The sequence below is a fragment of the Ciconia boyciana genome, chromosome 6, assembly GCF_034638445.1.
Source record: "Ciconia boyciana chromosome 6, ASM3463844v1, whole genome shotgun sequence".
Lineage (NCBI taxonomy): Eukaryota > Metazoa > Chordata > Aves > Ciconiiformes > Ciconiidae > Ciconia > Ciconia boyciana.
In genome coordinates this window covers 16,907,238-16,930,797 of record NC_132939.1, presented here as the reverse complement: position 1 = coordinate 16,930,797, position 23,560 = coordinate 16,907,238, and the positions used below count along the sequence as shown (strand labels likewise).

The 23,560-nt window shown below is 39.1% G+C and overlaps 1 protein-coding gene across 3 annotated transcripts; it reads left to right on the top strand.

Moving 5' to 3' along the window:
* Positions 1–70: 70 nt before the first annotated feature.
* HPS5 (HPS5 biogenesis of lysosomal organelles complex 2 subunit 2) lies at positions 71–22,385 on the top strand. 3 transcript variants are annotated; one of them, XM_072865446.1, is made up of 23 exons: positions 117–650; positions 1,781–1,950; positions 2,431–2,541; positions 3,383–3,447; positions 4,073–4,265; positions 5,808–5,941; positions 7,248–7,463; positions 7,829–7,900; positions 8,132–8,220; positions 9,248–9,426; positions 9,646–9,804; positions 10,918–11,077; positions 13,143–13,266; positions 15,065–15,211; positions 16,006–16,080; positions 16,618–17,225; positions 18,567–18,690; positions 18,893–19,048; positions 19,562–19,681; positions 20,003–20,116; positions 20,454–20,560; positions 21,253–21,538; positions 21,994–22,371. In XM_072865446.1, the coding sequence occupies exons 2-23, from the start codon at positions 1,843–1,845 to the stop codon at positions 22,052–22,054; spliced, it is 3,408 nt and encodes a 1,135-aa protein (XP_072721547.1). In that variant the 5' UTR covers positions 117–650; positions 1,781–1,842; the 3' UTR covers positions 22,055–22,371. The 3 variants fall into 3 exon arrangements, 2 of the variants coding, with proteins under 2 accessions (XP_072721548.1, XP_072721547.1); XM_072865447.1 differs by lacking the exon at positions 18,893–19,048 and having other exon boundaries at positions 71–650; positions 21,994–22,385; XR_012043107.1 differs by lacking the exon at positions 20,454–20,560 and having other exon boundaries at positions 113–650; positions 21,994–22,377.
* Positions 22,386–23,560: the final 1,175 nt, after the last annotated feature.

The following is a 23,560-nucleotide window of genomic DNA, read 5'->3' as shown; positions in this document are numbered from 1 at the left end:
TTGGGGGCGGTGCCGCGAGCGCGCGAGCGAGCGAGCGCGCGGGGACTGCGGGTGAGGGGGCCGGGCCGGGCCGGGCCGCGCCGCGCCGCTTGGCCGTGCGTCTGGCCGAGACGGGGCGGCGCCTTCCCCGCCGGCCGGGGGCTGCGCCGCGGCCCCCCGGCGGGGCTCGCCGCCGGGGAGCTCGGTGCCTGGCCGCGGTGGGTGCCTGCGGGAGGGGAGGCCGGCTCGGCCCCGCCCCAGGGAGTCGCTGCCGTCCCCGTGACTTCCTGTGTCCTGGTTCCCGGCCGGTGGCCCGTCCAGCTCTCGCCGCCGCCGCTTTCGGAGCGCTGGTGCGGGCGTTGCCTCGTGCCCGTGCTGGTGAAGCGCAGCGCCGGTGTGGGGGCCGGCGTGAGGCGAGCGGGAAGCGTTCGTTCCCCGGCGCCGGCGTTGCTCCTCCGCGCCCGGCGGGGCTCGGTCTGCGGGGCGTGGCTGGGCCAGCAGCGTCCCCCGCCCGCCTGCTTCCCGCGGACAGCGGCTTCCGAAGGAGTTGGGGGGTTCTTCTGAGCTTTTGGGATACTTTGCTTTACTCCGTGTATCCGAGAGAAAGTAAGATGGGTTTGTAGTTCTTTCCTCAAGCTGGAGGCTGGCAAGCGGGCAGCGTGTGTTCAGAGGTAGGTCAGACGCCGAGGCGGTTGCCGGTTTCCGAGAGCAGAGCTCCACGAAAGGACTTAAAATCTCAGGCTTGCTTTGTTTGATCGAGGTTATCTGTGACCTTCCTCACGACAGAGCGTGTAAAACGGGCGTTAGGGTGTCTGTCTGGACTGAATAATCCAGAACAAAACAGTCCTTTTTTAGTCATCAGAGACGTTTTCAAATCCCATAATTTAAGATTCTTAAGACGTTTCTGAGAGTCTTGAAGAAATAATTTTCAGTCTCTCTGCTAAATGCGTATCTTCCCTTTTCCTAGTGCCTGGTGAGAGTAAGCATTCCCTTTTCTTGTAAGGAAGTGTAAGGTTTCACATACTAGTATTTCTGGGAGGAGGTTATTTAATTTATGGGATTGCATACTAAAAGTTGTTTAGAAATTCAAAGGCTTGAGTATGAAGTGTAACAAGGGTTTTTTTTAAGCAACATAGAGGTCTAAACTTTAAAAATTCCTCAACAAGAGGTTCTTTTAAACTATGTGCTGTTTAGGAAAAATATGAGAGGTTGCAGCTTCAATAACTATTTAATTCTTGGTTCTCGCTCTGTGTTATCTATCTTGTGTGCTGGGAAGGAGGTACTGTGGAAAGGATAGTTTATACATGTTTATGTGTAGTTGTATTAAAAATGCACAAATGCAGGTAATTCTAAATTTGGTATCAGTCGAGGATAATACGCCTTAAATTTAGTTTGGGGGGAGAAGATAATGTAGGTATAAAATGCTGATGCTAAATGTTTTCCTTGAGAAAATTAGTTTAAAATCAAGGGTGCATGTTGTGGGGGGAAGTGCGTTTTACCATAAAACAAGGCTTTTTCTATAGGTAGACAGAACTTGTTTCATAGGTGGATGTAAATATATCTTACAGCTACAATTTAAATATTTCTAAGGTTGGTATCTGATAGGTTAAGTTTTCTGAAATGAACTTCAACAAAAACTTCCTGTAAATGAAGCAGGGGTCTAATTTTGGAGCCCTTGGGCCTTTTTGGCAAACTGAAACCTGATGCTGTTTGAACGGGAAGACGTTCTGTGTTTCTTTAAACACAGAAAAACAGATGTAATACTAAAAAGTGAACTAATCAAGAACTTTATTTTTGGCAGGTACAGCTAAAAGCTGAAATTGTAATGCACCCATGAATGAATAGTGCTTTTCTTGTACATCAATGGCCTCTGTGCCAATAATTCCAGACTCTTACAACCATGTGTTGGCAGAGTTTGAATGTTTGGATCCATTGCTTTCTGCACTCAGGCTGGATTCTAGTCGTCTGAAGGTGAGTTTGTGGTGTTTGGATTTTTTTGTTTGGTCTGGGTTTTTTTTGTTTTGGTGGGTTTTTTGTTGTTTTTTTTTTTTTTTTTAATTCAAATAGTGACCTTATTTGGTTTATTATTTGATTAACCCACAGGATTCATCTTGTTCTTTTTGGGTGTGTGCATGCTAGCTTATGGGGGGCAACACTTTGGGAAGAAGTAGCGAAGATAAAGGATCCTGTTATTCTGTGTGTGTGTTTTCTTAATGTAACTGTGGGGTAAATAATACAGCCTGACAGGGTTGCTGTCTTCTACTGATTGCTACAATCGCAGAGAGTGCTGTTCTAGTATCTTTGATGACTGTGCTGCCAGTGTTGCAGGGGTGGTACACACAGCTGGCAAACAATGAAGTCTTTAAAAAATAACATAATAATGCAAGAAAAAGATACTGTTGTAGTACTTACTAGCAGCCATGTTATGCATTATGATTTTTATTCCTTCAGTGTACATGTATAGCTGTGTCGAAGAGATGGCTAGCTCTAGGCAGTTCAGGAGGAGGACTGAACCTTATACAGAAAGACGGTTGGAAGCAAAGACTTTTTCTCACTCATAAGGTAAAGAATTCTATACAAAAACTTCCAGGGAAAATGGGACTGGGAAAGAGACATTGTTTCAAGTTAATTTTTTATTATGAGTCAACAGGCATTTTCAGCTTGCCGAATTGCCCAAATAAGGTGGAAATTTTGGACTGCTCTATGTAAAAAAGGTTGTGGTACTGGACTATATCCCCAGAGTGTGTGGTGTAACAGATTTAATGAGGTGTGAAAGAAATGACTTGTTGAGAGGGTCAGACCTTTGTTTTTCAAATTCTTACTTTTAACAGCAGCAACAAAGTCACCTGAATATTTAAGACTTAGAAGAAAACTTTGAATATGAAACTAGAGCAACTCACATGTAGATAACTACCAATGTTTGGATGTCCAAACTATGAACTACCTGGATAAGCAAAGACAAGATAGGCTGGCTTGCTTTTGCTGAAAGAGGTCATGGAACAGGGATTGCTGTTTCTATAGTCAGATGCTATTTCCTGGGAGCCACTGCTGCTCCTGTTGTAACGTGAATGCAGCCATTTTAAAGTTGGGAGCATCTCCCTTAGTTCTGGCAAAACAGCTTCTATAGGTGCGAAGACAGGAGACTGATTTCTGTGTTTTCCAAATCAGAGAATGAACTGCATTCATTTCTCTTGATGCTGTCATGTTGTTGTCAGCTGCATCTTTTTAGAGTAAACTCAGTGTTTGCAAACAAAACCCAAACAAACAAGAAAAACCCACATCACAACAAAGCTGTTGACTTTGGTTGTGAATCTGGTTTATATCTTAGAGATAAAAGTTGTGTAGTGGTAAAGGCAGTACAAGAACAACTTTTACCTGCGATTACTCCCATACTTGCTTTCAGGAAGGTGCCATTTCCTGGGTTGCCTGTTGTTTACATGATGAAGACTATGTTGCTGTCGCCACCAGGTGAGTGATGTACTTACAAACCTAAATTCTAGATACATTTTTTTAAGTAGCTTCTAAGTTTCAGACTTGGACATCTGCTGAGAACTTGGAGGGGGGCAGGGAATTAACTGTTACAGGCCCCTACAGAATAATTCCCTGCACAGACAGTTTGCTTAACTTTTTTTCTGGAATAATTGTTCCAGAATAAGTATTATTTCTGTAACAGAAAATCTGTGGGAGAGCTAATGCATAAAGTGAAGTTATGATGATAAATGTCTTCCTGAGACCTTTCAGCATCAAAAGAAATACCTTCATTAACTTGGCAGAGTGAGATTGGTAGTTAATACCACTTACATTGTTTGAAATCCATTTAAATGCTTATTTTTCTGCATCCTTACTGGCAATTCCAGTAAATGCGAGAGTAGCCTTCTAAAGCTGCTGATACATTGTAGTACAAGGAAGGACACTTATTCTTCAGCATTAAGAATGTGACACTTCTTGAAAGCATGCAACCTCAAACACAACCAGCTCCGAGATGTACTACTTCGCTTAGATTTTCTGTTTCTTTGGAGTAATGCATCTTTATCAATGATAAAACATTAGAAGACTTATTCTCAAATTGTATTTTCTTTTCTGATTGTTGTAGCCAAGGTCTTGTAGTAGTCTGGGAGCTGAATCAGGAACGTCGTGGGAAGCCAGAACGGATTTATGTTTCCTCTGAGCATAAGGGCAGAAAAGTCACAGCTCTATGCTGGGATACAGCTGCCCTTCGTGTTTTTGTAGGAGATCATGTGGGAAAAGTATCAGCCATCAAGATTAACACATCAAAACAAGGGAAGGTAAAATGTTGCATACTTTGTCTGAGATGAAGAGGTTCCCAGGGGATGATGTGTGGAATTTTTTTGTTTATTTTAGTAAAGCAGAACAGAGGAAACTTGTCAGCTGATGAAGTTCTGGTAGCTTTGACTGTTGGGATGAAGAACATGTCTCTTGAGACAACAGTAGAAATCCTAACCCGTGAACTTCCCTCACCCCCTTTTTTAGCTATTTTAGTAATGCAATATAAAAATGCTTTCAAATGTACAGAATTAAAAACTGGCCGAGCTTCTTCCCTGGGCTTTGATACTTGTAAATTCCAAGAGGTCTTGGTGTTTCTGAGCCTATTGGATTCCTTAGACTCCAGCTACAGGTTCAGCTGTGTGTTTTAGTTCTCAGCTCAGCTGTTGGTCTGAGAAAGGGCAATCCCAGGCTCTGATTTTGCTTGTCTTTGTCTCGATACTCTTATTCTTAAAGATGTGGATCAGTTAAAATAAGCGGTAGGTGGATGTCAAGCTTACATCCATTATGTTTTGTGCAAAGGGCATGCAAATTAATGATACCAGCCTGCTTTCTAGGCCTTGAGTGTTCTTTAAGTTTTACCATTACTAGGTCCTTTCCTTCTCCTTTTAATCTGTAAGAACGAGCACAGCCTGGAAATAGGTGTGTTCCTCCAGGTCCTTTCTAGCCCTCACGAAAGATTTTGATGGAAAATTGACTTAAAAGTAGCAAGACTATTGCATTTAAAGAAAGAGCAAAAAAATTCAACTGTGGAAAAAGAGGGAAAAGGAGAGGAGAGAAGGGCAAGGCCCATGGAATATGTGTCTGCTCATGCCTGTTAAAGGAATTGGACTATTGAATCTCTCATGTAATGCACTTTGTTTGAGGTAGGGAATTGACACATTCCTAACAAAAAAAAAGGGCTTTAAACTGTCAAAAATGGTGACTGTCTGCTCAGAAAATTTGAGTACAGTTCCCAGTAGTTTCTTATGAATAAGGGATCTGTCTATGACTTTGTTCTGCCACCCATGCAAACTGAGACACTTGTATAATAAATAGTATTTGGATAATTTGCTGCAGAGTAATAGAGAAAGTGAGTTTATGTAAACCACCTAAATCCAATGGAAGATTTTTTTGTATCAAGTAATCCCTCAGGTCTGTCTCCATAAAACTTTTGCTGGCTGAAAGTACTGGTGAGAGAGAATTGACAAAAGCACAAAGCTTACAAGAGCAAGAATAAAACCCCCTCTTAATGTTAAACACCCCACCCCACCCCCCCCCCCTTATAAAAAAATGGCAGGATGCTACAGAGATACGATTTTTTTTTTTTTTCTTAAACCTTCATAATGATTTTGGGAAAAGGAGGATTTAGACTTTTATGCCTCTTAAGCATTCAAGGTTTATTTTATAAGGGAGGGAGAAGAAAGGAACTGCTTTGTCTTATGCTGTGTGTTTATAGCATACATGAGTCTTTTCTGAATTTTGTGATTTTAACTTAATGAAATAGTCTTTGCTTTGAACTGAGGCCCTGTATGCTTGCTTTCTTTTTTTCTTTTTAACTGTAGGCTGCTGCTGCTTTTGTGATGTTTCCTGTTCAAATTATAACCACCGTAGATTCTCGGGTTGTTCAGCTTGATTATTTGGATGGAAGACTGCTGATATCTTCACTTACACGCACTTATTTGTGTGATACCGAGAGGTAAGTTATGTTTTACTTGTAAAATATTGGACTTTACAGAGTCACACAGTTTCTGAAGTGACTTCTGGAGATCTAGTCCAATTTTACTGCTCAAAGCAGAGTCGGGTAGAGTAGATTGTACGGGACTGTGTCCAGTTAGGTTTTGAGCCATCTCCAAGGATGGAGGCTCCACAAGCTCTGTGGGCAACATTTTCCAGTGGTTCACCACCCTCACAATAACAGAGCTTTTTGTTATGTTGAAATAGAATTTCCTGTATTTCCATTTGTGCCCATTGCCTCTTGTCCTTTCACTGGGCACCACTGAGAGTAGTCTGGCTCTGTCATCTTTACTCCCTCATCAGGTATTTATACACATGGGATCAGATGAGCTCCACCCCGAGCCTTCTCTGTTCCAGGCTGACCAGCCCAGCTCTTTCAGCCTCTTCTTGTAAGACAGGTGCTGCAATCCCTTAGTCATCTTTGTGGCCCATTGCTGGACTTGCTCCAGTATGTCTGTGTCTCTCTTGTACTGGGGAGCCTGGAACCGGACCCAGCACTCCAGATACGTCTCACTAGTGCCAAGAAGAGGGGAAGGATCACTTCCCTTAACCTGCTGGCAGCACTCTTCCTAATGCAGCACAGGAGGCTTTTGGCCTTCTTTGCCAAAAGGGCGCATTGCTGGCTCATGGTCAGCTGCTTGTTCACCAGGACCCCCAGGCCCTTCTCTACAAAGCTGCTTTCCAGCCAGTTGGCCTATCCTGGTGCCTGGGGTTATTCCTCCCCCAGTGCAGGACTTTGCATTTCTCCATGTCTGTTTATCTAGCCCATGCTTCCTCAGTTTCTCTGTGAAGATGTTAGGAGGGGCAGTGTCAAAAGCCTTACTGAAGCCAAGATAAACAACACCCACTGCTCTCCTCTCATCTATCAAGCCAGTCACTCTGTTGTAGGGGGCTATAAACATGATTTCCCTTTCATAAATCCATGTTGACTATTCATAATCACTGTCTTTATCTTTCATGTGATTGGAAATGCTTTCTGGGATCATTTGCACCATCACCTTCCCATCACCAGGTTGATTGACTGGTTCTGCTGAAAAAAAAAAAAGAAAAACCTTCATGATCTGTGCATTTGTTTAAACTAATAAATATTTCTGCACCCTGTCTTTTATAAACTTTATGCAGGCTTTATAATATGCATTACAGATTTTTTTTTAAGCACCAAAACCAATTCAGCAACTCAGATTTAGTATTTTTATTCTTCAAGAACAACATAAAATTAATTAGAGTCTTTATTAATGCTGCCTTAACAAGTATGTTTTTTCCACTAGAGAGAAGTTCTGGAAAATTGGTAACAAAGAAAGAGATGGAGAATTTGGAGCATGTTTCTTCCCTGCTGGAAAAAACAGCGGGAATCAGCAGCCATTAATATATTGTGCACGACCTGGCTCAAGGATGTGGGAGGTGAACTTTGATGGGGAAGTGCAAAGCACACATCAGTTCAAGCAGCTGCTCTCATCACCGCCTCTCCCTGTTGTTACTCTCAGGTAGAAGCATGAGTGTTATTGGTGATAAACTTGCTTGGGACTTCTAGACTAACTGAAAAGAACTGCCTTAATACTGACAAGATTAAATAATATCCTAATGCAGTCAAGATTAATCCTAGCTGTCATCTTAATACGTTTTCCTCTAATAACGGAAACCAGCATCTGAGTTATCAAAAATGCCAAAGCCTTGATTCTGCAGGTATGTCTGTGTGACTACTGCAACGAATGCTGCTGTCATAAGACTATGTTTGTTTAAGCAGCCTTGTATTTCCAGGGTTAAGAATACTATATTAAGGAAGTGATATTGTTGTAGTTACACTTGTAACGGATACTTAAATTAAATTATGGATAATTTTACTTTACAGGCTGGATCCTCATTATACTAGTTCCAGCTGCTCTCCACAATCTTTATCTTTCCCCAAGCTACTGTATTTGACGTGAGTATTTGTCAGCGTAGCTTCTTGTTGATAAAGTAGACTTAAAAATAAAAAGTTGTATATTCTCCTAATTTATATTATCAATTTCATCTTTTTGCATAAGACTTTTCCAAGTATCACACTAAACAACTCACTTCTCGCTTGCTGTACTTAAGCCAATGCTATCCCTGCATTTTTTACAGTGACTACCACAATTAACTGTTGCACTGTTAATGTCTGCTTTGCTTGCAGTGAGCACTATGTTATGACCTGGACAGAAAGAGGCATTTATATTTTTCTTCCCCAAAGTGTTCAAGTCTTGCTCTGGAGTGAAGTAAAAGGTAAACTAAGAATCTTTGCTTTGTAATATTGTCTGTTATGTCTGTCACTTCTGAAGTTCTTGCCTAACATGGAGCCTTTTCAGACTCAATTTCTGCAGCTGGATTGCAGAACATTGATCAAAAAACTGTTTTTCCTTGTCATCTGTCAGGGATATCCTTGAATATTAACCCTCTCCCCACCTCCTCCAGCCACCCCCTCCCTCCATACTTCTGAAAACATGCTTGAGAAACAAAATGTGGTGTAGAGTGAATCTTAAAATACAGTAATCAAATAGTGAGAGGTAATAACCTATAGTATTAGTGAGGTAAAACCTGCAGTATCCTTTCCCCATTTCTGTTTATTCATGATTATTGTCAGGTGTCCTATGAAGGATAATCTGGCAGCTGAAAGCTTAAAATCTGTTTTTTCTAACACCTGTCTAAATTGGAGCCAGGGAATGTACTTATTTGGCAGATGAGTGAGGCCTCATAAATGGTTTTGGGAGTATGGCTTTAGGCATAGTCCTAGAACAGTTAGTCGTTGTCAGTCAGTCTTTTCCTTCCCCTTCTCTCCCCACCCTTTTGGTGTTAAGTTTGCAATGCCTTTGTCATGGAGTGTTTGCATGTAGCGTAACTATTTCATTTGAAAACTGCAGAAAGGTCAAGGTGTTTTTCCACTAGTAAATGTTTTCCTTCTGTTTCAAGGCTAACAGTGATGTATTTCTCATCTTTATCAGTCTTTAGTTTTTCATCCCCCTTCAGAGGAAAAGGAAACTTTTCAGTAACTTTAGTGCACTTTTTGAATGCTTTCTAGAAATGCAACTCTGGAAAGTTTTGATACTTGTAACTGTGCTTTATACTTGTTAGATGCCAGCTTACCACTCTTCAGTGTTGGTGTTCCCCATGCCACTCGTGCTACAGTGTATTAGCCTTTTGCAGGCATTTGCAGTCAGATGGGCAATATGTTTTCACCTTCTTTCAGGAACAGAAAGGAATGTTGACTAACGATTTCAGTCCTTTAGATATTTCTGTGCATCTGGTTTTGCAGATATTCAGGATATTGCAGTTTACAAAAGTGAGTTGTTCTGTCTGCATACAAATGGAAAAGTTGTGCACCTCTCCCTTCTGCTGGTAGACCGCTGCGTGGAGCGTCTGATAAGAAGAGGGTTCTGGACACTTGCTGCCAGGGTCTGTTGTCTCTTCCAAAATTCAGTCATTTCTTGCAGAGTAAGTAAATACCTCTTTGTAAATGTGCAATGCAACTTCACACTGTTTCCTGTCCTTTCCATTAAGTTCCATAGGTTTCTCAGATTCATGTTCTCGGAGTTTTTAAAAAGTCTTATGTACATACTTTTAGGATGGAAATTAGCCTGCATATATGGTAACTTTTTCTTTTCACATGTGCATTAGAAATAATAATGTTTCTGTTTCACTGTGTACTTTTAGGCAAGAAAAAATTTGCCTCTAGACAAGCTGGAGCACTTGAAGTCTCAGCTGGATGCCTCAACCCAACAAGATCTTGTTGTGCAGCTGGAAGAACTAATTTCAAAGTTGGAACCTCTAGATTCTGCGTGCAGCAGTAGAAGGAGCAGTATTTCATCTCATGTAAGTGTATTGGTAGTGCCAAAAATGTTACCTGCAGATTTTATCTTTATGGCTTAAAATCACCTCGTTGCTCACTTAGAAGATGAGGCTTTCATTTTTACTATGTCTACTATAGCTGATAATGCTACTTTCTAAAATTAGGTGGGGTAGAGAAGTATGAAATACTGCTACTTGCATTCTTTAAGCTCTTAGACCTCTGCCTTTTTTCCAATATTATTTTGTGGCTAATGGTTGAGATGTGGACAAAGATTGATATGAAGAAGGCTTTCTCCACAGCTGAGTTTAGTGTCTTAACATGCTTCACTAAAGGTCATCTTGATTGTGACTGTCGTTTCATGTGGTGAAAGCTGAATGTCTGAATGCTCAGAACTATCCTAGTCCTGTTTAAAAAATTGTCTCACTCTATCAAGCTTAAACAGAAAACTCTAAGGAAAAAAAATCAAAGCATATTTCTAATATTCTTTTGCATGTACAGCTGCTTGGTATTGCCTTGGCTTCCCAGCAGCTTTTCAAGAAAGGGGAACTATTTCATAGTTAATACAGTATCAGCTGCTGCTTTCACTCTAACAGTGTTTAAAAAACAAAGTAATGTAAATTCCATCTTGATGTGGTAGACAAGTTTTTTTCATTATCAAATGGGAAAGTAAATTACATAGACTTACCATGAGCAAAAGAATGTACATGTATCCTGAAACTAAATAATTTTGTAGGGTCCATAATTGTGCTAGCTGGGTATGGTTAACCAGCAAAAAGAATACGGACTCTTGGGTACACAGGTACAAAGGGGTGAAGTGCCAGTCACGGATGCAGGACTAAAGCAGAGATGGTTTTTGTCTTGTACCAAGTACACCAGTTATTCTGCAGGCTGCTTTCCTAAAAGCAATTGCAGCATATACATCTTTATAAAGTCACTGGACTGCACACTTATTGGCATGTGTGTACTTTTACATTCTGGATATGTCAAAAATACGCTGTTATATAGGGCTTTTCCAAACAGTGAATTAGGAAGTGCTGTTGAGGTTATTTGTGTGGGTATGGTTGTTTGAGTTCATTGCAGGAAGTTTAACAAGGAAGTACAACTTGCACATCTGACTCCTCTCCCTTGTCTGACAGGAAAGCTTCAGTGTCTTAGACTCCGGAATATATCGTGTTATCAGTCGAAGAGGCAGTCAGTCAGATGAAGATTCATGTTCTCTCCACAGTCAAACGTTCTCAGAAGATGAGAGACTTAAAGAATTTCCTGCCCACCAGGAAGATGAGCAAGTAGAACTTGGTAATATTTCTTAAGGAAAATATGTTTTGGATGCAATTTTTATTTATTCTACAAGAATTCGATTGGGTTGGCTCTGTGTTGTTATTTCCCACTATCAAGTTATCCATGATTAAATCCTCTAATTTGCTCAATGGGAACACAGTCACCCCACCTTCCAGTCAAACTCCTTCTTGAAACATTGGGGTGAAATGCTGGCTCCACAGAAATCCAAGCTTAAAAACAAACACAACCCAGAGAAACAAAACAAAAGGTCCAGAGGGCTTTTACCAAGCTAGGACTTCACTCAAATTTCCACCCCCCGCTCCTCTCTGTGCAATTCAGCATTAATGCTAAGATTTTCTCAGCTAACTATGCCAGTGTTAATTGAGCTTCAAATGAGATTTGTTTGCTGATGCTATCCTTCCAGTAATATTAGTTCCAGGAAATAATATCTTAATCTTGGCTCTGGCTTTTATATTTCTTCAGGGAAAACAGTAGGCTTACTGTAAGTGTTCTTAACTTTCTTGCATGGTTTCATATGTAAGGGAGATCATCTCTTACATGTGTATACATTAGCATAGGGATGATAGAATTGTTATTAGCTAACATTTAGACCATCCAGGGAGCTTTTTTTATTTTCTAACAAATACCTGTCACTGGGCAAAAGCTAGAGTGAGATAATAATGGGTCTGGGTTCTCTGCTCTGGTTGGGATTGGGAGAGGGGATGCAGAAACCGAGGATGATGAGGAGCTGCCTTAGTTCCATGTATGGTAGAGAGGCTTTCCAATAAGAAAGCGGCTCTCTAGATTTTGCAGAGAGTAGATGCCAGTTGAGGATGGAGAGAATTTGGGTGCTTTGTTGGGGGAGAACCACAATGGGGAGGGAGAGTATAGGAATTAGTATTTACTCCCCTACTTGTTAGTAGTATTATCCTGCTGACAAAGCTACATGCTGCTTGTAGCACTTACGTTTACATTTGCCTCTTTACCTACATCACCATAAAAACAACAGGTGAGAAAACTTGGAAGGAAGTGTATCATTTCCGATATTAAAACTCTAAAATGAAGGGACACAGTTTTTGAATGTCAGAAGATAGAAAAGTTCTATCTGTTCAACAAGAGATAATAAATTTTCTGATTATTTCAAAGTAGAGAATTTCTAGATGCTTCTTGAAGCATGTGTACTTAATTGGGTATTTAAGAGAAATGGACTTAGTGTTTCCCTGTTCACATTTACGTAAGATGTCATAAGTTTTTAGGTTTCTAATCTGCATAAGGAACAAAAGCAGCCTTATTTACAAGCAATCTTAAAATCATTTGTGACCTTTAGGTACTATCTAGAGAGACTGTGGATTCTGATGGTAGAATTTCTGTAACAGCATGGCATCTTTTCCTGTCAACAGTGCACATGGTGCCGACTGTTGCAAAATGCAGTGTCATCCTTACTTAAAAGGATCCTTTTTGTCTCATTTACATCACTTAATGATACAGTGTTGTACCAGGAAATTATTAATCAGGGATATAAGAGTGAGAAGGGAAATAGTCAGTGATTCTATATTTCCTGTGATTCTTATCAAAAGCCAGAGAGCTATGGGTTCAATTATGTTTTGAAGTCCCTTCAAATAAAAGGGTGATTTATACCTTAACCATGGCTTATGCATCTCTGTATGTTCATAGCTGATTTAGGTTTTAGGAAATCAGGCAATGTGAATGGATGTGTGCCACAATACTTAATTTTTCTAGATGTTTAGTAACTGTCAGTGGATTAAACCAAGATTTTGTCCCCTAAATGGGCTGTAAGTCTACTTTTAGAAGATAGTTTTCATACAGTTGTTGATTGTCATTTACCTTGTTATAGAGCCAAAAGACTATTAGCAAAGCAGACATACCAGGTTCAAAGTCAGTAATAAAATGGCCCCTGAAATCAAATAGCACTTTTTTGGCTCTCCACATTCTTGAATATTAAGTATGAAAATACCCCATGCAGGTTATCCCATTAATTAATTAGTGACTTGCAGTTTGTTTCACTGTTCCATTTTTGCCAGGCCACTGTTTCATGACTCTTTATTTCAATTCCATTTGTTAGACAATGTATCTCATGCATCTGTGACGGTTGAGGCTGACCGGAATGAGACATTTCTCCCATTCAGTATTCCTTTGTCATTTCGTTCCCCATCTCCTCTCGTCTCTCTCCAAGCTGTCAAAGAAAGGTAAAACTTGCAGCAGGTTCACTCATCCATTACATCTTTCCCTTTTCTGTCCTCTGAATTTGTAGCATTGTCTGGTTCAGTTCATGCTCTGTTCTGTAAAAATGTAACATCTGAACTGAAACACTGGAGATGCAGTCAAGTTTGCTAGACAATTTAAAGCTTCTATCTTGACTCTAATGAAGGTATGAAGAGCTGCTGTTAACTTCAGTGGAGCCAAGATTTCAACCTTAGTTTTTAAATGGCAAAGAATGTTTAAATGTTTAAGAATGTTTAACATTACCCTGTAACTGTGGTTGTGGTTTGTATTCAAAACAAACTTAACTGAATACCGTTTTGGGATTTTGGTTTTCTGGTACTTAGATTTCTGAAGAACAAGTGAATGCTTCCTGTGTTGCTTGGGGACAAATATTAAAATATTCAAAGCGTGCTAGATATTGCTGAAACACACTTGCAAAGTATACCATGTGGTCTGCCATCTCCTCCCCCACACCTTTCAGTGAATCTAATCAATTCCCCAAGTGTTTATGGAATAATGGTAGCTTATACCTGGTGCAAATAAATATGGTAGTGTCCGTTTTATGCAGAAATCAAATTGCTATTTTAAAACTTGCTTTAAAAAATGGAGAGGACAAATATAAAGGAGATGGTGTTAAATACATAATTTAAAATTTGAAAAAAAAAAAAAGACATATGTTAGTTTTTTAGCTAAAATGTTGCTGGCCCATAACGATGGTCTGAAAAATTGTGTAGCCCTCCCTTGATCGCTTAGGTATGTGAATTATATCCTGCAACAAAAAATTGTGGCTGATATCAATAGTGTGAGGATCTCAGAATAACCTTCAGAAATACATGCAATGCTTTGAATTCTGTCTAAACTGTAAGCAGTTTTTAGGACTTCACTAGTAATAAGTGTTTCTACTAATAATGACAACTGAATTTTCAAGTATTCACTATATTCAATTTATAATTAAATAAAATACTATCATACTTACAGTTAATTTTTAAAAGTTTACCTTCAATCCTGGTACATGTTAAAGTCCAATTGTTTTGCTGCATTTGAATCCTTTCTCTATTCTGCAGCAACCTTCAACTTTTGCTATACCTCGGTATAGTAAAAGATGCCATATTCTCTGGCAAGCAAGTAAAAGTGCTTTTTTCTTTTTTCTTGATGCTCTTAAACTAGTTCTTGGCCAGAAAGCAAGAAGCTGATTTTTCTGTTCAACTTTTGATGACATATTTCTCTAGATGGCAGTGGTAGAAAAAATTGGGTTTTGGTATGTTCACTGGGCTTTCTCTTGAATAAGATATCTGAAGGGATAGGGATGTGAAAAGGTGATGATGTGAAAAGGACGTTTTTAGTGAGCTTTGTAATCTGAAGAATTAATTTGGAGTATTGTAAAACTGTTTCTTACCACCAAGAGGGACATAATTTCCTAATTATGCTTTCCGTTTATAAGCTTTAAAATGCAGTGTAGCCAATCTGCATTTATTTGCATATATGTCAAAATCTAAGCGCTAATGTTAGTATATGATCCTGTTTCTCCAGCAGCAAAAAACCCAAGTCTTAAATACTTCAGGTTTTTATTCTGTGCTGGAAATATGGACCACGATTGAAGTATGAATTTTGAGCAGCTTCTTAGTGATTTTTGTTCTTGTTGCTCATCGCTGCTCTCATCCTTTTCTCAAGAGTTCTTCAGATTACAAAATTTTCTGAAATCATGGTTTGAATGGAAAAAAAGTGCTTGATTTGTTTGGTTTTGAACTTCCAATTTTAAATGTTTGAACTTCTGAATCCTAGTGTTTCCAGCTTTGTACGCAAAACTACTGAAAAGATTGGCACGCTTCATATAAGTCCTGATACTAGAGGGAGGCAAGAAGCAAAGGATGACGACCAGCTGCAGGAGCTGACTGTTAATCTGGTAGCATCTCCCCAGGAAGAGAAAGAGTGAGTGCAAAATCACGTTTTCTTAGCAACTGCATTTGCTGGGGATTCTGAGGATAGCAACCTAAAGGAAAAACTACCGTTTCAAGTAGGATGGTGAGCTCGGTGTTAGGTTTTTCCAGCTGCTTTCATTACTATGGTGGGTTTCACTGGTTCTCCCTGACTCCATTCCTACAAGCTGATTAGACAATGAACACTTCTGGGTAGTGGAGCATGCAGTCTCCACTGTGCTGTAATAACTGAAGAGCAAGAACGTAGTGTATTACGCTACATGAGAATTGCTGATCTGTGATGCTTGTTGTAGTTATGGACATGAGTCCAACAGTTCATTTCCTGTGGTTTCTGAGTGGGGAGTAAACACTTTTATCTCCCTAAAAACTTTTTTTTTTTTTAAATAATGGTAGCTATAAAACATTGAACTTCTTTAATGGTTGTCCATTTAATAGAGAGCTAAGTTATTTCATATTCCAGTGATTTGCTAACTTACCATTTCGGGCTAACTTTCATATAGTGGCACGATACTGATTTTTATTCAGTACCTTCAGAAATTTACTGTAGTTGGAGTACAAGCCATTATAGAAGGCCACAAAAATAGTATCATCGGTTCCTCTTCATGCCCAATTCATCCATAATGTCTGTTGAGCTGTTCCTTCTTTAGAAACGAAAGCTTTGTATTTTTTTAGTAAAGGAATTAATGTTGTTTCCTTACAAATTTCCTCAAATTTGTGAGGAAATCTTCACTTAAATTATTAAAGATAATACTTCAGATAAGACTTGAAATTAATGTATTTTTCTAGGTTAGAACCACAGAGCTCCCAGCTTCCAGAGGAGGACCATCTAAGAGATCTCAAGGCTGCAACAGCAGAAGCTATGTAAGCAGGGAAACTTTTTAATGTATAGATATATTGGGCTTTGGTAGAAAAATGATTGATTTTTTTAAAAAATTACTTTAAAAAAAAAAATTCATTACATACATGTAAGACTAATGCTGTAAATGTCTATTAACATAACCTGAAAGGATCTCATTTGGTTAATGATTTGTTTCCCCTATTTAAAACCAAGCAAAACCCATTAAAAGCTTATTTAGGTGCTCCAGCATTATTCTTTTGTCCTAACTACAAGCATAGTTTTTAAAAAACAAACAAACAAACCCAAACAAACAAAACCACCTAACAAACAAAAATCCATTCTGAAAGAAATCTTGAGGAACTCAGAATGTACTAATATCAAATGTAGACAGCCTAAGTAGCCTAAATTCTGTTTGATGCACTCAAAAACACAAAAAACAACAACCAACTGTAAATCAAGTTTAGGAATATACTTTGAGTTACAGAAAGCATATATAATACTTCACTTGTGGCATCTTATAACTGTCAAGCAACTTAGCAAACTTCTTTTTTATGCTACAGAGCTAAACTCCAAGATCCCCTGGTTTTGTTAGAACCCCAGTGTATGAGAAGGGTTTTACAGGAATGGCTTATCTATCTAGAAGAAAAGTTCGGCAGCAAAGAGCATTCTGCTTCCTCTATTAAGAAAAGCAAGACTGTGTGTCCTGAAGAAGAGAATGCAGTCCTGGAGGAAGACCTACGACTGGATCTAACTGATGGAGACCCAGCAGACAAAGAACAGAGTGGTATCTTGGAAGACTGCACTGAAAAGGAAAATACTGATGAAACTTGTGTAAGCAAACCCATGTGTGAAAATAGTACTGATTTGAAGGGACCTTTGGACTGCTGCTTTCAAGTGTCTTCTCCTTGTGTCATAGAACCGGATATTCAGAAAGATCTCGTTGAGTTGACAACACTGTGTTTTGAGCTGTGTGTATTTTCTTGTGGAAATGGTGAGGTAGAGGAGAGCTTTGATGGAAGTCTACCACTAGCAGCTTTGTGGACCTTGGCTTGTAGGTTTATGCGAAGCTACTTCTTTCTTTTGGATTTAAAAAGACTAAAGCAGTGTATTATAACCATGTATGCAACCAGTCCTAATGTATGGGAAACATACATCGCAGGATTGAAAGGTAACTAATGAAAATTTTATTACTAGTAAACTGACAGTAGGACTGTTTGGGAGAAGAAAAAAAAAAGCTTGAAGACACTCCCATTTGTGTCTGCAAATTTTCCTTCTGCAGGTGTAGTGTGGGAGGGTGAGGATGGTTGGTGTGTGGGAGTTTATGTTCTGTTTTGGGGTTGTTTGGTTGTTTGTTTTTCCCCCAAAGGCTAACTTATGAAGAACTGCTGGCTCCTTGGAGAGACTGTTCCTCCCGTCCCCCCACTTTGCAATTCTGAACTTTTTAATTTATATGGAGCTTGTTGGTTGAACACTGTAGTGATTACAGACCAGATCTATTAAAAAAAAAAAAACATGTGCTTCAAAGAGCAAAAGCGTCTTAATTAGAATCATATGTCTATAGAAACAAGGCAAAAGCTAGGGGAGGGGCTTCAGTATTTGCACTGGAAATGGAAGATTTGACTTGTAGAGAAATGTGGTTAATGTGAAACAGAACTGAGTGGAATAGATGGTTCCATGCAAATGAGTGGCTTGTGATCACATGAGACTTCCTTTTTCCACAGAAATCCTTTCTGATCTTTTTGATGCCTCTTTAGCCTTACTGAACCAAAGCTTCCTGATTATATTGGAAAACAGAACTTCATCTGTTCTCTGCATTCAGCTTCTGCTTTATGCATTTCTTTTAAGAGTGAATTAAAGTCTTAGCATTGATTTGGCACCAACAGAGAGCAGTCAAACAACAGAATCTTGCTTTGAGGGTTGGTATCTGGTATTTGGGTTTTTGGGAATCTGTTCACTATTTGGATTCTGAGAGCCCTAGAACTAAAAGTTATGCATGCGTTCCCAGTTTGTCCTCAGTTGGACTGCACTCGTGCCTGTAGATTAATACTCGCATTTTATCAGGATGAAGGTTCGTGTTGAATTCTGCATTCTGTGAAGTCAGTGTCCAAGCTGAAGTTTTTATTTATTAATAGAAGCAAATTGTACTATATGAAAACTGATGCAGATCTGCATTATGTTCAGCAAGCCATATGTCCTGCAATGGGCTATCTTTTTTGACATGAGAGAAAAATTGCCTCCTCGGAAGTCTAAAGAAAAGTAAAATATATCAAGAATCTTATTCTATGCCTTAATTGTATCATTTTATAACTGTAATTTGCTATAAGCACAGATTAATGATGTTGACTTCTATGAAATGAATAAGTAGAATCTGTTCACTTGTTACTACTGTTAGCTAGAGAGTTCCATGAAAGTAGTGGTAACTTTTGTCCTTATGCTTAACAACAGCCGTGTGTGTATTAAGAAAAAAACCTCGCCCATATCTTGTAACTTGTGCGCTGATTTATTTCAGAACTAACTTGTCACAGTCCAGTGGCTTTAGCAATGGAAAATGAAGATATGTTGAAAATACTGAAACAGCTGCATGACCTGGGGCCTTGGGATGATAGCCCGCTGTTACTGGTACATGCTCAAAGGTTTGTAGCCAAGTCCTTTTTTTCTCTTCTTCAGTGTTGTGAACTTGCTAGCAGGAATTGGTTCACTTAACATTTCATGAAGCTTTCTGGGAGTCTTTAAAAGAGATCACCTTTCAGTACTATCTTGAACTTGCAAGAGATCTTGGAAAAACAATAATTTTGCTGTTTGGTACTGGAAATAGTTTTTATCCTCTCTCTCCAGGCTTTATGAAAAATTTGGGGAAACAGCTCTTCGGCCCTTGATCAAGTTCCACCCCTCTATTTTGCCTTCTGATATCAAACAGCTTTGCAGGAATGATCCAGCTCACTTTTTAGCATATTTAGATAGTCTGGTGAAATCAAAGCCAGAGGATAAAAGGTAAAGGGAATATAGAATCTTTTTCATCTGTCTGCTCTCTTCATCATGTAGCTGTGTGTGGGGGTTTTTTGTTTTGGTTTTTGGGGACGCTTTTACTGTTTCTGTATCTATCTGCTTGATGTTCTTTAGCATTAGATTCCAGCTCATTTTCCAGTTTTAGTTGGTCTCTCAGACTGTGATTTTTTTGTTAGATTAGATGTTAGTTTTAACAGGGTTTTTCTAAATACTACTTTCAATGGAACTGACTATTTTTTTTCCTGTGCCTGTCATTCAGTATACCAAGGTTAGACAGCATTTAAAAAAAAAAAAAAAAAAGCTGGGGGAACCCAGCCTACAAAGTTTATGGTTTTCTGTGGTCCCCTCAGTTTCTAGAAACATAAATCATTTTAGGCTTTTATATATTTAATTTTACATCTATATGTTGGGTGGGTTTTTTCCTGCGCACAATCTCTACTTCTCCATATCTGGTATGTTTAAAACTGGTATTTTTTTTCTGTGTGTTTTGTTTTCTAGGTCATCTCTCCTTAGATCTCTTCTGCAGCCCGAATCTGTACGACTGGATTGGTTGTGCTTGGCAGTTTCTCATGATGCACCACAAAGAGCAAATACAGTGGATGTGGAAGGAAATCCCAGGTAAAGTAGGGTTCACCCAAGGTCCTGAGTGCAGCAAAAAGTTTTAATTGGTCTGTAGGCTTTTGGCTTAGATTTTGTATGACAGTTCGGGTGTCACTGAATCCTTTGAGCATTTTGCATATTGCAGAGTTCAGCAGAAGCAACCAAAGGATTAAATAACTTTATCTGTAATGCTTTTCAGAGTCACTGCTCTACTGAGACTCCACAGTATTTCATTTGTTTTTCCTTCTCTGTTTTCATATACCTGCCTTTCTTGTAGAGAGAACATAACGTTCTGAAGAAAACCATTTAGGCTCTAAAACTGAATTTCTCATCTTCTAGGCCACGATCGCATTTGTTTACTTGGGGCTACAGCCAGCTCATTCTGCTTTTGATTAAACTCCCAGCTGATTTTGTTACAAAAGAGAAGATGGCTGACATCTGTAAATCACATGGGTAAGAAGATGACTTGGGAATTCTTGATACTTGGTTAGTTGGTATTCTGACCTCAAAAAGATACAAATGAAAACCACCCATCTGCTCCTTAATTGGACAGGTTTTATTTAAAAACCTTTCCTGTTTTGAGGATGAATATTGCATGTCCAATTTAATGTACCAAATACCCCTTTTGGCTAAGGGGTATTCCCCATGTCCCTACTCTGCAGTGATTTCTGGCATTCAAGAAATTCTGTTGCTTCTGTCTTCACTGATATTTAAATGAGCATTTCATTATTGTTGACTTTAGTTTAGACTGAGTATTTGATTCCTGGAAATCTTTACTCTCTTATTCAAGATTTTGGCCCGGATATCTTTTTCTCTGTCTGGAGCTGGATAGAAGAATAGAAGCCTTTACTAATATTGCTCATTTGGATGATTTGAGCCTGTTGAATGGAGAAGATGGTTAGTGACTCTTAAGCTGTGTAAACATAATTCTGTAATATAGGAACTGCCCTGATTATATACGGACTCAGTTTGTCCAAAGTAGAGTTGAACTTTTATTTTTTGAAGTGTTTTGTAGCACTGTGTGTAATGCAGCATATTTGAAACGCATAAATGGGTGTTACACTCTTGTATCTTCACACTGTGCTTTGTGAAGTCAGTTGTACTAGAAAATGCTTAAAAGTTCAAGAATGTAGAGCTGTTTATCAGTTGGGAGTAAAAGCTAAACTTGGAGTTGTAGATAGAGGAATAGCTAGCCTCCCTGCACAGCACAAAACTCCCCCCACTACATGTGCACACGCACAAAGTTACGACGAGCAAAGCATTGTATCACGTGGCAGAACTTAGAAGAAAATTCCCAGTAGCCCTAAGATGGACAAAACAATTCTTTGTCTGTTGACGTAATCCAAAGCCTTAAATACTGAACTATTGTGAAGCTTTGTGCGTAGCTCACCACTGAATCTTTACATTGAGTCAGTCAAGGCAGTACACTTCTGTACACAATTTCCTTGTTGATAATGCTTGGTTTTCTTAAATCTTCACAGAGAAAAATAGAACAGCTAGCTTCCCTTTTAAGTACAGATATTTTTAAAATAGTAGGCTTAGAATAATCCTTGTTTTACAATAATGTAACAAACGCATTTTACATCTAGGTTGCATTCCAGAGACCACAGAAGAATGGAAGTTTCTTCTGCATCTTGCACAAAATCACAGCACAGCTTTCCACCACCATGGCCCACAGAACGGAAATGCTGTCAGCAATGGCAGCCCAAGCTGCCCAGACTGCATCACTGTGGAAAATGTAGCTCTCTTACTGGCAAAGGCCATTGGCCCAAATCGTGCCTTGCCTCTCTTGCAGGAGTGTGGCTTGACACTAGAATTGTCTGAGAGATTTACTGGTGTCTGTGAGATACTGAGAATTGCTGAGAAAAGGCAAAGGTAAGATGACATGTCAACAGAAGATCTATGTATGCACCCTGATCTTTTTGGTGCTTGAAACTTTCTTTTCAGTTAACAAAAAAATAAAATACTTCACATTTTTACCTCGGATTTTAAACTCAGCTGAAAGCTTTTCTATTATTTAAGAGCTATGTATTGTGCAATATAGGCATTTTTAAATGGAAAGTGAAGAAACAGGAAATCATACATTAAAGATGTATGTGAAGGAGATTCTCTGAAGGAGATACATGTCTTGCTGAGTCCTGTACAGACTCTGATCTCACCTATCCCTTCCAGAGAATGCATGCATGGTGATGTCATGATGTTACTTCTGAAATACAATCACATGTTTGACAAACTTTTATTTAAAAAGCAAACCAAAACTCTGTTGTTCTTTCTGTTGTTAGCTTTTCTTACTGTTTGAATTTTCCCCCTCCCCTTTGCTTTAATTGCAGAGCGCTGATTCAGTCCATGTTGGAAAGATGCGACCGGTTTTTGTGGTCTCAGCAAGCATAGAAAACAACTTGGAAAACTTTGGGAACATTTTTTACTGTAATGATTGTATATTAAAGTGCCTCTTAAACTTAACAGGCTCTTAAAGAAATGAACTCCTGTCTAAAATTTCAATTATATTGAGCCAGTCTCTATCTGGCAGGTGTCTGACTGGGAACTGTTGATGGTTCTTCCCTATTCCTTTGGAGATGAGTTTTGAACTCTAGAACTTAAAACAATCCAGTATTTATCTTGAAATTAAGCTCCCAGATTTCTGAGATGAAAATTCCTGAATTTATTTTCCGAACTTATATGACTTAAGTGTTAAGGATATGAGCCCTTAAGTATTAAATTATGGTGTATAAAATTTTTTGTTTGTTTGCAAACATGAGAAGCCATTCCTGAGAAATACTGTTTAATATTGTTTAAAACTTGTTTAATTTTCCTGTAAATGACATTGACTTTTTCAAGTTACTGTAAAAGTGCTTGTTGTGATACCTTTTTTTTTTTCTCTTAAATTATATGGACTGGTGTTGCCCATTTGAAATGCATTAATTGAGCCAAGTCTTAAAATGGGAGGGAAATACTTTTCAGGAGTGGATTAATGGTTAAGAATGCTTATTAACAGAAGAACTTGTTAAATGAACTCACTGTTAAACTATAAGCATGGTATTTCTAAATTGCCCATATCTATTTGTGCAACATGACTATAGACATCAGTTGTGATATTTCAACAAACCTCAGGGCAGTGGAATTAGAATCATAGAATCATTTAGGTTGGAAAAGACCCTTAAGATCAAGTCCAACCATTAACCTAGTACTGCCAAGTCCACTACTAAACCACATCCACTACAAGCACCACATCTACATGGCTTTTAAAAACCTTTTTTTAAAGATTGGTTCTATCATTTCCCAAAGTAGCCTAATTTACACCTTCAGTGTTATAAGCCACAAATTAGCTCTCTTTTAAATGACCTAAGCAATAACCTCTCTTTCAGCAGTTGCCCTCAGAGGGTTTGGATCAACTTGAGAAGCACCACAATCTAAAGTTGACATTGTTAAGCAGAGCAATGCAAGACAGCTGCTCGTTACTATTCAAAAATAACAACACCTATACTGCAGTGGTGCTCCTTGTGCCATTAAACAGAGTGCTGGAAAGGAAGCAAGCCATTTTACAGAGCCGTTGCCTGAAGAGAATATACTTGCACTTGGAGTCTGAGGCCGGAAGAATGCACCCGGTCTGTCCTTCACGTAGACTAATAGTACTAACAGGCAATAACAGTACTGCCCTGTCATAAGTGAAAAGCATGCCTGAAAGTCACTTGATACAAGCATTCATGCAGAAAATAATAACCAAACCAAAGACACTAACAAGTTCATATCTTATCATCAGCCACCAGCCTCTCAACCTTCATCTTTTTGGACCAACCATCATTGACTAGCACCATCGCTAGTAGCAGAATAACATAACTTGCTTTGAAGGAGCACTAGTGGTGCCGCAAAGCCTGGTTGGTTGTCTCTCCTGTAGGA

What these genes read in the sequence shown, in the direction of transcription:
- HPS5 (XM_072865446.1), top strand. Translation starts at nt 1,843, where the DNA reads ATGGCCTCTGTGCCAATAATTCCAGACTCTTACAACCATGTGTTGGCA. An exon ending in CTCCAAGCTGTCAAAGAAAG is followed by an intron (nt 13,267 to 15,064) that starts GTAAAACTTGCA and finishes TCTGAATCCTAG; the next exon opens with TGTTTCCAGCTTTGTACGCA. An exon ending in CCTGTTGAATGGAGAAGATG is followed by an intron (nt 20,561 to 21,252) that starts GTTAGTGACTCT and finishes TTTTACATCTAG; the next exon opens with GTTGCATTCCAGAGACCACA.